Source organism: Hippopotamus amphibius, chromosome 12 (genome assembly GCF_030028045.1).
Source record: "Hippopotamus amphibius kiboko isolate mHipAmp2 chromosome 12, mHipAmp2.hap2, whole genome shotgun sequence".
Taxonomy (NCBI): Eukaryota; Metazoa; Chordata; class Mammalia; order Artiodactyla; family Hippopotamidae; genus Hippopotamus; species Hippopotamus amphibius.
The window spans coordinates 4,665,128-4,682,103 of NC_080197.1; the positions used below are offsets into that span (position 1 = coordinate 4,665,128).

Genomic DNA, 16,976 nt, shown 5'->3' on the forward strand with positions numbered 1-16,976 from the left:
TTTCCAATAAAATATGTTAAGTTTCAGAGAGAAAAAAAACAGTAACAAAGCTGGTAAACAACTTTAAGGAAACCGGATTAGGTGGAAAGGCTCTGGGCTGCCTTCCGTGGGTGCGAGTCCCAGGAGCACACAGACGGAGCAAAGGCTAAGATAGCAGCTTTCGTTTTTTACGCATCATTCTGGAAACATTCTTTACAAGGTTGTTTGGGGTTTTGTATTTTTTTTTTGCATTCAAATTTATAAGGTAAAATTCACTTAGAGAAGTGCAAAGATCTTAAGTTTGATAAAAGGTCTTTTAAGTTTTGGTAAAACAAATGTGTATGTATACATCCATGTCAACACCATCCACTGAGATGTAAAATGTTCGTATCAACATGGAAAGTTCCCTAATGCTCCTCTTTCCATGCCCCTTCTTCATCCTTGACAGTAACCCTTGTCTTGAAGTCTATTTATTTATACTGACATAACCACAATGGTTTTCTCTTGCTTACAACTTGCACAGAATATCCTCTTCCATTCTCTTATTTTCAAGCAATCTCTGGGTTTGTATTTATGGTAATCCTTTTATAAGCAGCACAATGTTCGATCCTGACTTTTGATCCAATCTGACAACCTCTGCCTTTTAAGCAGAATGTTTAGTTCCTTTACACAATATACTTCCTGATATATTTGGTCTTTACTGATACTAGGTCTACCTTTTTGCTATTTGCTTCATATTTGTTCCATTAAAAAAGAAACAAAAACCAAACCAGTTCTTCCTTTGTTCTCTTCTTTTGAATTAACTAAGTATTTTTTAGTATTCAATTTTAACGTAAATTTGTCCATTGGCTTTTCTTTCTCTTGGCCGCAATACATGGCATGAGGGATATCTTGGTTCCCCAGTCAGGGATCAAACCTGTGCAGCCAGCAACTGGGAGTGTGGAGCCTTAACCACTGGACCACCAGGCAAGTCCCTCCATTGGCTTTTTAGTTATGCCATCCTGTATTATGTTTTAAGTGGCTGCTCTCATGTTTCTCACAGGTGACTTAGAGTTTAAAATGTACCAACTCATGTAAAAGATTAGAACCTCGTAAGATGTTTTTTATCCCACTGTCCTTTGTGCTGTTGTCAAATACTGTAAATCTGTATGACCCATACAGCCCATTATTATATCCCTTGCATTAGACAGACAGCAGTCTTTTAAATAAGAAAAAGACAGATTTTTATATTTACCATTTCTAGTGGTTATTCTCTCTCCCTACGGATCGAAGCAACCATCTGGTGTCATTTCCTCCGGCCTGAGAGACTTTCTGAGACTGCTGCTGCTAAATCCTCTCTGCTTTTCTTCTAAAGTTGTCATGACTTTGACTTCATATTTGAAAGATAATTTTGGCAGATGGATAATTTTAGTACTTTAAAGATACACTGTTCCTCTGTCTTCCCATCTCCATGGACTCTGGGATGCTGACCCTCACTCATACTGTTGTGTCCTGTGCACAATGTGTCTATCCTATCATCTCGGGTTGCTTTTAAGATGTTCCTCTTTGACTATGGTTTTCAGCAGTTTGACTATGATGGACCTAGACACAGTTTTCTTTGTACCTATGAGTTTGCTAAACTTTTGGATTTGTGAGTTGATGTACTCCCCCCAAATGTGGGAAATTTTCAGCCATTATTTCTCGAAATTTCTTTCTGTCCCTCGCTGCACCTTTTACAACTTCTGGGTCTCCAGTTACATGTATGTTAGATTGTTTGAATTTGTCCTTATGGTACTCTGTTCACCTTTTTCCACTCTTTGTTCTTCTGATTGGTCAATTTGTCACCTATTCAGTGGATTTTTCATTTTAAATTTTACAGTTTTCAGTTTTAGCATTTCCATTTGGTAATTAGTTGCCATTCTGTATGAGATTCCCCATCTGTAGTTAAGTATCAATAGATAAGACTGCTTTTCCTTTAAATCTTTGAACACTTTTAAACTGTCTGGTTTCCCTTAACTTCTCTAAAGTGTTAAAACACTGGTTAATCACCCTGAGACTGGTTTTACATGTGGTTAGGGTGGGTCTACTTGGGTCTCTACTCCTAAGACGCGGCCCTTTGGAAGGTCTGGGGAAGCCCCAGGTGTTTATCACTCTCCTCTAACAGGGCAGCACTGGACTCCAAACTCTCCCTTCCCTGTGGGGAGTAGCAGCCGAGTCTCTGCTCCGTCTCGTCACCCTCTGGCTCCTGGTTTCTGTTGGGTCCCTTAGTGTCGCCCCAGGGCATTCACAATTTGGGGGTTAAACAAAGCCATGAAGGGAATTTATAAGCAGATTTTTGGGCCTTCCCTGCTTGTTGGATCCATCTTTTCTGGGACGTGCCTCCTCTTTTCTCAGCTGCTCTAGCAAGCTTAAACTCGGTCCTCAAATACCACAAGCTAAAAGGATGGCTTTTCTGCTTGAGTCCTAGCTACCCTGTGCTACATGGTCTGGGGGGTGCCCTCTGGGGAAAAGCCATGAAAATGTGAGTCTCATTCAGTGTCGCTCCCTTTGCAGTCCCCGACTGCATCTGGTTGCTTGGCAGTACCTTCAGAGTTGTTTTTTAATATTTTGTCCAGAGTTTATACGTAATTGTTACCTGTGGGAGGGTTAGTCTGTTACAAGCCACTCCACCATTACTGACACTGAACTCTTTCCATATCCTTTTGGTGTAAAGAAAGAACGTGGCAGCTTAAAAAGATACTCAAAGGACGTCAGCACAATTCTGCTCCTAATTTGGCTCCAGATCAAGGGCTGGCAAACTTTTTCTGGAAGGGGCTAGGTTGTAAACATTTTCAGCTTTGTGGGTCACATGATCTCTGTTGCAAACTCCTCAATTCCACTATGGAAGCATGAAAGTAGCCAAAGATGGTATGTAGACAAGTAAGCATGGTTGTGTTCTGATAAAACAAGAAGCAAGCTGGTTTTGGCCCATGGGCCATCCTGTGGCCCCCAGCTCTAGATATTAAGCTACTACAGGTTCTCCCGATTTCAAACACAAGAACAACTCCTTACGTGACTCCTGTGACAATGAACGAGTCCGCGTCTTCTGGTTCTCTGACTTCTAGAAATAGTCATTAGGAGAAACCACATTAAGATTCAGGGACATAAATCTTCAAGGACTGGATACAGGGACTTTGTTTAAGAAGCCTTCTTTCACATGATCACAGACGGCAAGTATCTGAAATGTTGCTGCTACAGTTACGGTGCACTTCTGACATGGATTTGAGGTGCGTGTCTGAGCAGGGGCTGGGTCTGTCTCCATACTTCTGGAGGAGTCCTTGTTAGTGAAGAATGACTGGTGGGAAAAGTTCAGTTAAAATGAATTCACTTGGGATAGCGAATAGGGATGGAAAGGTCTGATGAAGGCTGTATCTTGAGAAAGAAATTATGAAAACAAGTTTCATTTAATCTGATGTTAGAAAAAACTTAGGCTTATTACTGCAACCAGGAGCTAGTTTCCTAAATGAAGACTGAGTCAAAGTTGATTGATAATTTGACTGTGATTCTTCTGATAAAACCATATGCTGGCACAATATGGTATTCATCCTTGATGTCAGGTTTGCCTTTCCTAGTCCTATGATAAAAAGGGAATTTTTACAAAATATCTGGGAACTCCCATCAGTTTTCCCTAGGCCTCTCAACCTTGTGATACACAAATCATTATCTTCTGAAGCACTTACATCATCATTCTGATCAGTAGTTTTCTCCTCACTTAATTTAACAAGCTCCCTACCATCGACGGCTTTGCATGACATCTGAGAAGTTCTCCAAAATCACTTTCATTGACTTAATGAAATTACCTTGCAACCAACTGCAACTGGACCATGAGAAAGATAACCCATCTGTGAAAGCATCAGGGTCAAGTGGGGAAGGTGTCTGAGTGGTCAGTTCATCGTAAAGGGCTGCCACGTTACGATGACTTTTGGTGCCATGATAAACCGCATTACTACAGAGCACTGAATAATAAATACACAAATATCAGAAATGCAGAAGTTGAGGCATGCGATACTCACATGGGAAAAGTAGGCAGAGGGCCTTGTTCCTCCTTACCTGTGCCAAAGCAGGGCTGGCAATCAACTGACACAAGCCACTGGCATCAATACTGTGCGCCAGGGGCTGAGAGCACAGACATGAAGATGGTCCCTGCCCCGAGGAGCACACAGTCTCACACAAGATAAATAAGTAAGGAAACAGGACAATCACAAAGACTGTTCAGGATATGAAGAAATGCTGAAGAGTTCGGCTGCTAACTGGCCCACCCCATACCTGAGTATCAGCCCCAGGTTAGGCTCTGTGTTGGGCCCTGGGAGTACAACCCCGTGATCCCAGCTCTCACCATTTCTAGTCTGTGGGGAGAGCCTGTCAGGAAAGGTGTGTAGACAGATACCTAATTACACCCTGGAATGAGGGTCCTGAGGGAAATGAACACAGGGCAGTGATGGAGAAGGCGCTGGAGTCATGCTGAGGTACAGAGGGTTAGGGAAAACTGTGAGGCTGTGACTGTGAACCTGAGACAAAAAGGCTGGTGGGGAGCCAGCCAGCCAGGCTTTGCGCTCAGGGAAGAGAGGGTCCCAGTACAGGCAGCGAGTGTGAGGCCCGCCTTGGGAGTGTCTGAGGAAGTGGGAGGAGGTACTGGGCCGGGCAATCTCGGCGGGTAGAGGAGCAGTGGGAGGTTACTGAAGGGTAGTAGGCAGGAGGATAAGGTATTAAGTGGGGCTGGGAAGGGGGAAGGCAGGGAGACCAGTCAAAAGGCAAAAGGAATTCTCAGGTGAGACCTCAAGGTGGCTGAGAGCAGAGAGCTGGCTGTGGAGACAGGGAGAGGCAAATGGACCTGAGGTGTATTTAGAAACCGGAGCTGTCAGGACATGCCGACCCGCCACCGTGGAAGGCTGACAGGGAGGGAGGAAGGAGTCAAGGAGGGCCTCCAGATTCACGCTGGAGCATGGCGGGGCGTGTGGCAATCTGCGAAGGGCAGGGGTGGTGAGGAAAGCCCCTGGGGCAACATCAGATGAGAGTTTTGAAGGCAGAACACGTGTTCTCTAGGCTAACAGTGGGAGGGAGGGTATCCTAAGCAGATGGAAGGACAGGACATGGGTGTGAAGGTATGGACTGGCCTGGTGCATGGCAGAAGTCTAAGCAGTTTGGTCTTGGAGGGTGAACTGGTGGGAGGGGGTGAAGATGGAGAGTGGCTGAGGCTGGCACGGTCCGGGCCCTAAAGGCCATGCCCAGGACAAATGGGCAGGACAAGCTTACAGATGCTCCCTGGAGGATCCTCACAGCATTTCAGACAGTTTGTGATTAGCTGTCAGCTGTTTCGCTCTTCTTAAACCCTGTGATGTGGAGGAAGGGCTCACCGCCGGTGCCCCTCTCCTGGCGGGCTCCATGGCGTGGGGCTCTGGCTGGGCAGGCCTCCCGGGCCCACTGGCCTCATCGACATTCTCTGCGCAAGTCCCTGGCGGGCTCAGTGATAGAGATCCAGGTAGGGGTGAGGCAGGTTTGCATCGCAGAGCAGCTACTCCAGGTGCAGAATCAATTAGAAGTAAGGAAATAAGAGGCAGGCAGACCAGCTGATCACAAAACCTAACAGAATCCTGCTATTACGGTAGCAGCAAGAGAGAGGCATAAACCCTTGTGTTATTCTTTTTTTATGTTCTGGAAAAAGATGCTATACATCACTATCTACCAGGACAGGCTCTGATTCAAAGCATAATGGAATCTATATTGTAGCATGATGCTTTATGATGAGGGTTTTGCTATATCATCAAATCTATGGGAGGGGGGTAACTAAAACTTGGGATTCAGTGAAAGGGTACAGATATTACTTGCGTGAAGAGCCACGAGTTTGTGGCTAATAGGCTAGATGCCAGGGCTGTGTCTATGGATATATTCAGGAAGACTCTGTGGGAAGCAGCCCTTCTGAAGATGGCAGAGTGATGGTTAGCAAAGGCCTGTCCCACTTGAGATGCACGGCCCAAACAGTGTAGAAGCAGTGGGGGCCAGAGACTAAGCAGATGCGTCTCAGACAAGGAACTGGACGCAGGGTGTGACATCCGGCATTAAAAACAAAACAAAAAAACCAGAAGAAACCAAACAGGGCGAACTTAAGACGTTACATCTGTACAAATGTATGCTGTCTACATCTAGGACAATAGTAATGGCTTGCTGTGTTTTCCTCCACTTGTCTGTGATGAGTCTTGTCAGGTTTTATACCATTCGCAGTATCTATGCTGTCTCAGATAAGACTGAGGACAGACTGCTTCTCCCGATTACTTCCGCTACACTTTTAAGAGCTTAAGATAGCATTGTGCACCCAGCACATATTCTGCTTTGATGATACTGTTTGAAAACAAAATCAAATGGCAGCTGTATAATGGGTAGCTGCCAGACACACCCCAACAGGGAAATTAGACTCCAGCCCAGAGGGAAAACGAGGCATCCGGTCCCTTCCCCACCTTCCCACCCCGTCCAATTTGGGTGGGTTTCGCCAAATCCCATTCTGCACAGTGACACCGTGGCCCTGGCCCCACCTCTGGTCCAGGCCCTTCCTGAGGCAGACAACCACCTTGGACAACTTTATCATCAGGCATTTATTACGTGCCTATTGCACGGCACTGTGTTAGCTCATCCATTTCACTTCAATCTCAAACTTTGTATGCTTAAGTTCCCTCTTTAGCTTTTAAAGGCGGCTATAAATGAGATGTGCTTCACTTTCCCTTTCTACCGCTAATTCTTTTATATCTTTACTAGAGGATGGAGCCCCAAATTACACACAATGATCTGAGCAGGGTTTTATCAGGACTGTTAGTCAGCATTTACTTGAAGACACTAAAACGTTTAAAAATGCCCTCAGTGTCCACTATCACTCTCTCCATCAGTGGACTTTGAGGTTCTAACTGAAAAGTAAAAGGCTGGCCCACACAAACGAAAAGACGTGTATCTCCAGTGCAGAGAAGGGAGGTGAGTGATGTGAAATGACAGGAACTGGTGGTTTTGTTGGAGTTTTAATTTGGGCCTCAGAAAAACACATAGTAAATTAAAGAGTGACTTACTCGTTCTTGTCCAGCTGTATCCCAGATTAGGAATTTATGTAGCTCATTTTGGTACTGGACAGTCTTGGTCATAAAAGATGCCCTATAAAGAGAGACCTAAATGATCAGAATACAATTATTTAAAGCACGTTGCCAGCCCCAGTAGGAAACATCACTTAGACATCACACTCAGACTCCCCCTCCACACGATATCCTAATTGTGCTGGGTGCACACTCTGTGTCAAGATAAAGCATTAGGCACATCGGCCCAACACAAAGAAGGAAGGGTGTTTTGGCTTGTGACTGCCTAAGCTCCATACAAAAGAGCCAAGAGATAACTTGACAACCCTGACATCAGCCTCCCTTGTAGTATACAGAAGCTGTTCTCCAAAAAGATGATGCCATGGGAAAACTTTTGAGAAAAAACTGTGTCCAGGAAATGACCGTGCTAGTAAGAAGCATCAGGCCGTTTAGGTGCGCCCTCGCCCCCTTCCTAAACCACACGACCACACCAAGCGCTAGTGGAACACGGGAGCTAATAAAACCAAGATGCCAAACAAGCATCAGGAAGACAGCCGCAGAGGCGATGCCCCCGATCACCGCCTCTGTGTTCCAGGCCTCATCAGGCCCCAGGGCCCCGCAGCCCTCAGTGGGGAAAGGAGTGCTGATGTGCAGGTCTTACTGCTCTCTGTGAGGGACCACTCTGCCCAGGGGCCTCTGAAGGCAGGGGCTGGGGGTCTCGTGCTTTCTGGACAATCTGTGAGGAGCTCCGGTGGCCCAGGACACATGCCTGGACCCTCTAGGGGCGCCTGACTGCAGGTTCGGGAGTCCTGCCCTGGGCCTGCGCTTGGCTCCAACACTACCCTCTACTCCCCACCTCACCCAGAAAGCTCTCTCCTAGGAAGTCCTTTGTCTCCCAGTCTGCTCAGCACATCCCAGCCTGGCTCAGGAACCCAGAGGTGATTATGTCTTCTTTTCCACTGAACAGGACTACACTTGGAATCACACCCTGGTCACTTCATCAGGACAACCAACTCAAGGGCTAGACATTTTCAAATATGCTGGATCTCAAATATCTCTAAGATATTTCAAGTAAAGATACATAATTTTCAAGAAAGCGCAAGCTGAAATTGATAGAATGACTTTCTGAAGTATCACTGAACTTAGATAAGTATCAGAATCCTTAGTTTTAAAAACTTAAACTCCGAAACAATGAATTCCTAGTAATATTTATATAAAAGTACGGTTTAGCGAGCAGCCTCCGAAGCAGTGACCGTGACAGGGAAGCAGGAGTGCGCCAGGAAGCAAGGTCACATCTACTGGGTTGCGGCTCTTTCCTGGGTATCTCGTTCCTGGAGGTGTACCCCGTGCTATCCTTCGTAAAGCGCTTTACGCACAGAAGGTGCTCAATAAATGCTTACCACATGAAGAACTTCTGGTGATGCGCCAGGATGAAAACGAGATGTGCACCATGACTCTGCACTTTAGGAAAGATCTAAGCATGCAAAAAGCCTTGTTTGTTGTGAAGAGTAAATGATACGACGTATGTGAAAGTGCTTTGCTAATTGTGAAGTACTACCCCTATAGAAAATATTATTGTTATTATTCTCATCATGTAAAGGCAGCTCTAGGAACAGTTTTAGTTTAGACTTTGCAGTTAGTCCTAAGAGCTTGCAACTCAACTCTCCACCAAGTGCGGCTGCGGTGTTAGATATGAGAGTGACAAGAGACACCTGGTGGGGCCAGTGCATGCAACACACCCACTCTGGCTGCTCCAGGAACATGAGAAGGACTATGCTTCAAGTAAGGCAAGAAGCTGAGAAAGGTCTATGCAACAATTCAAAGGAAACGTTTCACGACTGCATCAGAATTCACGGAGTCCAACCTCCCTGCCAACTGCTTCCCTTTTAATGAAAGCACAGACTCATGACTCAGGAGAAAGACAGAAGATGGCAGCTACAATGCAACGTAAGGATCTTAAAGGATCGAACCCAACTTTCCAACTGCAACCCCAGACCATCCTTCCCCCTCCCCCATGGCTGCTCTCAAGACAGCTCCTCCCATCTGCACCGAGGCCTGCTGTGCCTGGAGCGCTCTCCTGAGTGTCCTGGACCCACACAGCTGCCCTCTCGTCCCTTCATCACCGGCATCACTGGCTGTGCTGCCGGTTCTGTAGGAATCCTATCTGTCCTTCTGTCTCGACCGCCTGGAAAAGCCTCTCTCACTGCTGCTTCTGCACAGCGGTGAGGTGGTTGCCTTGCTGGAGGAGAGTCACAAAACAGTGAGGACCCGTGTGAGGACTATGCCACTTCAGCTGGACCCACCTCAGGAGGGCCTCTCGTTCCACACAGCAACAAGCCCACATTCCCATGGCTTTTTTCCAGCTCCCAACCACTGCCCAAGACCCCTCTTTCCCAGGGGACAGCTTGTTTCGACCTTCTCAGAGAAGACAGAGGTTATGAGCCCAAAGTTCCCCAACATGTTCCCCCGTCGACCCTCCCAACTTGAGAATAAACACATTTCCATTCGCACCAGCTGTGATTTCCACCTTCCTGACTCTGCCGAGCCAGCCATGTCTTGTCTCTGCTTCACCCATCACCACGCTCTGACTGTGATCCCAGCACCCCCTGACTGGGCCACTGCAGTCCTCAGATTTCTCCTCCTCCCAGACCCAAATCCTTCCAACTGTTCCTGTTTCTACCTTCACGCTCACTGTTCCTTTTCCATGAATGCATTCCCTGCCAGCCAAATGCTCCTCAGGCTTTAGGTCTCAGCTCAAATACCAACAATCACAGAAACCTGTGTGGTCCACCCAAGCCAGGCAGCTTCGCACCCCAACTTGACCCTGTGACACACACGTCATCGTCTTCAGGGCATCTGCTACAAGGTCTGTACGACGTCTGCCTGGCTTTTGTATTTATCCATCTTAAAATTTACCTGTTCAATGCCTAACTCACCCATGAGAAGCAAAAGTGCCACGAAGGTAGGGACCTTGCTGTACGTCCTCCTCCATAACAGGGTATCTTCTTCACCTCCCTCCTTGCTATCCCGGAACTCTGATAAAGCATTTGCCATGCTGCCATAGGCCACTGCGCCTTCCATGACGCCCACAGCTGAAGGGAGTCTGGGCCAAGCGCTCCCCAAAGCATAAAGCGAGATGTGCTTCTGGAGGACAGAGTGCTGAGATTAGAGGAGACCTGAGGGGCTCTTGAGCCAGGTGTGTGGCCTCTAGGGGGTGCCACCAGCAGGGCTGACCATGCCCAGGGAAGTCCTCATGACCTGCTCCTGCTCGGCCACCAGCTCTCACTCTCACCCCCAGAGGCCAGCCAACAGGCACCAGGAGATAGCTGGGCGTCTTGTGCAGTGACGGACTCCCGCGTCCTTCCATTGCCTAGACTCCTTGAGTCCTGCTAAGGAAGAGGCTGTGGCGCCGGACGGGCTCTCTGCTGCCGGCTCATGGCTGAAGCAGAAGCGTCTCCCCACCTCCAGGTCCCAGCTCGGGTGGCTGTGGCAGGATGATCACGCCTGCCTCTCCTCTCTTCGCCGAGCCCCACAACGCCTCTTTACTGCAGCAGGCATCTCTGTTGATCTTTGAGAACCTGAGATCTTGGCCTGTCACACCTGTAAGGACCATTTCCTCCCCTTCAACATTTGGATTTGGTGAGTCTACATAGTGATGATACCTGGCATCAGGGCCAGACACGGCAGGGGGCGACGCCCCTCAGCTGTCCCAGACGGCCTCTGAGCTCTGGCCGACCTTGGGCAGAAGGCCTCCTGCAGGGCTCACTAGAGTGAATCCTGTCCCATAGCTTTAGGTTTTTACCTGTGGAGGACAGCGCTTTTCTAAATCTGACCGCCTTCAGCTCAGCTCCACAATCCAGACACTTCACCCGCATCTCACACTTAAGGCTGTGAACACGGGGCTTATTTCCACTCTACCCCCACAGCAGCCCAATTTCAAGTTCTCAATCAGAACATCGTGTCTGCCTTCCATGGAAAAGACATTGGTCTGCAGCTCTTCTTTGTCCTCTGTTACTTCCATCCACTCTCAGAGAACTGTCTGGTAACCTACACTTGAACCTCAACTCCTGAAATAAACTCATAAATTGGACCCTAATCTCTGAGCGGGACTCCTACAATTTCTCCCTCCCACTGTTGCTCCAACTCCAGGATCACTCCTTTAACGTTCAAGTTAAATGACGCGGAAGGTATGATAACTTCAATATCTTGCTTTTGAAAAACAGGCAATGGCTTCCTGCCATTCAAATGATACACTTTTATTTTCCAGCTTGCCACTTACTTGTCTGATAACTTTATTTTTCACTACTAAGCCATCTCTCCTCACTCTGCCTAGGCAGATCTTATTACCTCTTTAATCTAAAATCCCTCCCAGCATTCCTAAAGCTAGAATGCCTTTCATATACTTCTCCATTTTTCATGACATTCTAAAAATATGACTTTCATGGGCACCAAGCAGTCATGACCTCTGGCAGGAGCACATGTTCCCAATGAAAGTACTTGCTACATGGTGTTTCACAAATGCCTTTCCTCTCATGGCAGCAGCCTTATTCGGCTCTCTCAGCGCACAGGCGTGCCGGGCATCACACTCCAAGCCCTCTTCCTGGAATGACACGGGGATGCTGTCGTCCTCATAACGGCATGTGGTGCCTTGTCAGGAAGGCACCTCAGCTCCTCACGCAGGTTCCACAGTCATTTGCATCTCTGAACTCTGCCGTCTCTCAGACATCCCTCAGAGCTCGGCGGGCTGACGTATCATTTCGTACCACTCTGAACAGGGCTCCCTTCTGGGCAGCCCAGCCCACCTGAGTCAGAAAATACTTCAAATCAAGGAAAACATTACTTTAAGCCTAAAGATAATTAAATTTAATAACAAAGAGGTTAGCCTAAGTTTCCTAAGTTTGTCAAGAAAAACCTTTCACATCATATACAGTAAAATCAACAAAGATGGAAGTAGCTGCCCTGACCGAGTGATCATGACGGCCCCTCACACATGACCCCATTCAGTCCTCACTGTGAGCCTCTGGACTGGGTTCGATTCGTCACTTTGCAGACAATGCACGGAAGGGACAGAGCAAGTGAGTGGCACAGCAGGGACCCTCGCCAGGCAGCCAGGCCCCAATCCTGCCCTTGGAACCACAGCACATCAGGGCTGTCATGCACTGGATGGTCAACTCCCTCAAACATGTGCCTTCTTCTGACCAGCAGGAACTCTGGACAGGCAGGATGGGTGCAGCCCCACCCCCGCCCCCAGGAGGCTCACAGGGGGAAGACGGGTCAGGTGACAGATAATTACAAGGCAGATACTCAGCGAGATACTGAAGGATGGATAGAGAGTTGTGGGAGCCTGGAGGTAAAGCCACATTTGAGTCCCCGGGAGAGGGGTGACTCCAGGTGTGGGAGGATGGATAACACCCCCCCAAAGGATGTCCACACCCCAATCCTAGACCCTGTGAATGTGTTACTTTCACAGATGTGATTAGGTTAAGAATCCTGTGATGCGGTGAGGATCCTGGATTATCAGATGGGCCCAATGGCATCATAAGGGGCCTCAGAAGGAGACCAGGAAAAGTTGGAGCCAGAGAAGGCGATGTAAGATGGAGGTGGAGCCCAGGATCCTGTGCCCTGAAGATGGGTGAAAGGCATCTTCCAGGGCGCAGCTCCCTTCCCCTGTGTTGTGAGGAGCTCTCTTGCAAGGGCACTTCTTTTCCAGAGGGTGCTGGGCCTAAAGTGGCCAAGGTCCCACCCCACTGGCCTGGTTTCAGGGTCCTCATGTGGGGGAGGAGAGCCACTCCCTGCTTCCTTTTCCATCCTTCTGGATTTGTTACTATTTTTGCACTCTTAACACCTGTCAATAAAGACTGTCTACACTGAAAAAAAAAAGTACCCAAGAGAGTAGCAATGCCAGGTATGGGAGGCTGCATGAAAGGCAGCCCAAGAAGCTGCAAAAGGCAAGGAAGCCAATTCCCTCCCCAGAGCCTCTGGGGGGAACCAGCTCTGCCAATACCTTGACTTTAAGCCAGTGCAACTGATTTCAGACTTCTGACTTCCAGAACTACAAGATAATAAACTTGTGCTCTGGCAAATGACTTCATTTGCTATATTTTGTTATAGCAGCAACAGAAAACTAACACACTAGGGGATTTCATGAGAAGAGCTGAAGTTTGACCTGAACCCAGTTTACAGCGGGAGTTTGCCCAGCAGAGGCCCAGCAACAGGAGCTAAGGTGGGGGGATCACATTCTATAAAGAGAAACAGCAGGAACGAAAGCACAGAATGGTGAATGTGCGAGAAGAATCCCAGTGGTTCTGACAGTGAGCCTGGGTGGGGTGGGGTGCAGTGGTGTGGTGTGGGGTGGGGTGGGGTGGCAAGTGAAGTCAGGTAACCACAGAAAAGGCTCTAGGCAGGGCAGGGACACACAGACAGGTGGTGAAGGTCAGCGAGATGCTGCATCCTCACACTGATGAGCGGCGGCTGCCCTGTGAGGCCCCGTTTCCTGTGCGTCAGCATCTCCCGCAGGCCAGGGCCTCACCACCACCATTTCTGCCACGTCGAAGTTCCGTCTGTATTACCAACGACTGAACACTGTGAAAAATCATGCTTCTATTTTTTTTTTTAACTTAAACTGGTCTGAGCAATAATATTGGTAAAATTAAAACCCCACAGCATTCATGGACTAGTTTTATTTTTTCTAACAGACAATAAAATACTTAATAATATAAATTTAAAACGTCCACCTGTGCACCATGTGAAGTCATCTGGAGGATGATGTTTGGGGAAAGACAGCCGAAAGAGGGAGGAGCCCCTGAGGGGGAGGAAGGGATGGTGTTATCAGACCTGCTTGAAAGCTGAATTCTGGAAGCACGTAACACGTCTTTGGGGTCCTTCTGCCAGATACCAAGCCCTTAAGAACACATGGATGAGTGAGATGGAGGTCTATTTTTAAGGGCCTTACGGAGCAGAAGTCGAATGGATTTCTAGGCCAAACCTGGGGGATGCTACACACTGTGAGAGCCTGGACCAGATGGAGGGCACACGATGGAAAAGGGAAACAGGAAAGGAAGTGAGCTAGGAGGCCCTGAAACGATCCTAGAGAAAGATGGGGTAGCCTGACGGACAGGAAGGGACATTTTGAAGCTGATACCCCAAAGCCACAGGTATGGCCTGCTGAGACGGACAGTTCTAAGAAGCCTGAGACAGGCTCCTGCCAGCTCAGGAAACTGTATGTGTGATGAGCTATTTCAGTCATTTCCAAATTGTAACTATATTCATTAATTTTTGGAATAGGTAATACCCTCATAGGCTTCATGACCCAAAATGTACATAACAGGTCTACTGAACTGAAATGTCTCTGTTGCGCCCCTCTCTCCCAGCCATTCAATTCTTCTCCCTGGAAACTATCTCTTTCGTTTCTTAGATTGCCTTTCAGATACACCTGCAGTTTATATCAATACAAGCATATGTATATACAGTTTCCCCTGTGTCCTCCTTTAACTTATTAACCCAGATGGCAGAATACAGTACATATCTTTGATGTTTTTCACTCTACACAACACCTAGGAGGTCATCCAATATAAGTATATAAAGTTTTCTCAAGCTGGCCTTTCCCCCTTCATCATATTATATCCAGTGATTACACTATAAATAACATAATCACACCCCTGTGAATCAACAACACTGCGATGACTAACCTTGTGCAGTTACTAACCGTGTTGTTTGGAACGTATGTGAATTTATCTGAAGGATAAAGTCCTAGAAGTAGAATTTCTGGGCAAGGATCTGAGACAACAGCATTCTCATGAAGAGTGCAGACTTTTCAGCCAGACTATCTGGCTCTGTTTATCAATTTTGCAATCAACTGGGCAAGTCAATTAATCTCTCTTTGCCTCAGTTCTCTTATTTGAAAACCAGGAATAACTTCAGTACCTATAACACAGGGTTTTAAAACATTACATATATATATATTTTTTTTTTACCAAAGTATAATTAGTGAACAATAAAATGCAGTACAGGGTTTAACGTTTCATATTCTCGTGTAACACTGCACTAAAGAACATTTCCATAATCCCAGAAAGTTTCCTTATGCCCATTTCTAGTTAAGTCTTGTACCTACCCCAGCCAAACCATTTTTGACTCCTACTTCATAGATGAGTTTTGACTGTCCTTGGATTTAATGTAAGATATATACTCTTGTGTCTAGCTTCTTTCATTTAATGACTTTTTGAAAGGAATCTATACTACTTGGTAGGTAATCTTTTTTACTGCTGCGTGGAATTCCATTGTATGAAGGTATCAGACTCTGCTCATTATTATGTCGAGGGATATTTGGGTTGTTTCAAGTTTTGGGCTATTATGAATAAGGCATTTTTGTACAAGTCTTTCTCTCAACATATATTTTAACTCCTCTTGGGTGGAGTTGCTGAGTTGATAAGTTAGATGTACGTTCAACTTAACATGAAAACAGAGCAGAGTCCTCAAAGCAGTCATCCTATTTCCTACTCCCCTCAGAAACGTTCCCCGTTCTAGCTGCTCCACGGGCTCCCTAACATTGTGGCTGTCATGCTTTAATGTCAGCCATGCCTTCCGACAAGCATCGACGTCCACTCTCACCACTTCTGTTCCACGCTGTGCTGAAGGGTTGAGTCAAAACAATATGGAAAAAAAAAGGACAAAGACCGTAAAAACAGAAAAACTGTCACAGAGGCCATGTTTATAATCATCAAGATAGTGCACGTAGAAATGCACAACGCCCTATGGAGTCTATAAAATATGTGCTAGAAATAAGGAAACTGACATTCACTGTAATTATTTACACGACTGACTTTAAGTTTCCCATTTTGGCATTTGTCTCTTGTTTCTCTGCTCCTCCTTTTCTGTCCTCTTTTGGATAAATCACACTTTTCCCTGTATTCTCTTTTTCCTCTCGTATTGACTCTTTAGCAATACCTCTTTGTGTGTGTCTATTTTTTCCAACGGTTTTTCTAGCGGTTACAAAATGAATTTTTAAATTTCAGTCTATGTCCACATAATATGATGCTACTTTATGAACAACGGAAGATATACAACCATCTAATTTTCTGTATTCCTCTCCCACCCATTGTGCTCTTGCTGCCTTCTATTCAGCTTCTTCATATGTTATAAACACAGTAATACAACTGTTATTTTTGTTTTAAAAGCCAACAGTCTTCTTAGAATTTCATTTAGTATCTATCATGACATGGGTCTGCTGTAGGCAAATTCTCTCAGCTTCTGTCTGCGCACGTCTTTAATTCGCCTTCCTTGTTGCTGGATGTAGAATTCATGCTCAGCAGGTCCCTCTCGCCCCCCCACTTTATTTACTGTGTTGAAGATGCCATGCCATTATCTTCTGGCCTCCAGGGTTTCTGTTGAGAAGTCAGTAACAATTCTTACCACCGTTCTTCAGTATACAATGTGTTTTCTGATACTTTCTTCATTGCTGTCAAGATCTGCTCTTCTGTTTTGTATTTATTCTGACTGGCGTCTGGAGATACGCTTGGATTTGTGCATTTATCACTTTCATCAGTTTTGGAAAGTTCTTGTCCTTTATGTCTTGCGTTATTTCTTTTGCTCTATTCTCTTTCTCCTTTCGCTCTGGGATGCCAATGATGTGTATGTGTGTGCAGCATAATAAGAAATATATATTTGGTCTTTGTTCCCAGGTTCTGACACAGAACTCCTAAATCTCTTGGAATTCCTGAGTGAGAGGAGTGTCTTTTGTTCAGATGGGGGGTGGGGGTGGGAGAAATGGCAGGTTGCCACAAAGACCAGGTCTTGATAAGGGGGTTGGAATGTTCAGCCCCACCCTGCATCCTCTGGGGATGGCAGAAGAGCTGGAGACTGAGTTAAGGTCAACGGCCACTGATGTGGTCAGCCATGCCTAGTGATTACGCCTCCATAACGAGTCCTTAACAA

At 46.5% G+C, this 16,976-nt stretch overlaps 1 protein-coding gene across 4 annotated transcripts in view; it reads right to left on the reverse strand.

Annotated features, from left to right (window-relative positions):
- RAB22A (RAB22A, member RAS oncogene family) overlaps positions 1-16,976 on the reverse strand; it is a 59,855-nt gene that overhangs the window by 23,259 nt on the left and 19,620 nt on the right. For 3 of the 4 annotated variants that reach the window (XR_009048446.1, XM_057702737.1, XM_057702736.1), the window contains exon 3: positions 7,047-7,128. Coding sequence is in view for 3 of the 4 variants with exons in the window: in XM_057702737.1 (XP_057558720.1) it covers positions 7,047-7,128 (82 nt within the window). In the remaining variant the exon portion in view is untranslated. Of the gene's footprint in view, positions 1-7,046; positions 7,129-9,982; positions 11,833-16,976 lie in introns of those variants that run through there. The other variant, XM_057702739.1, reaches the window with a different exon arrangement.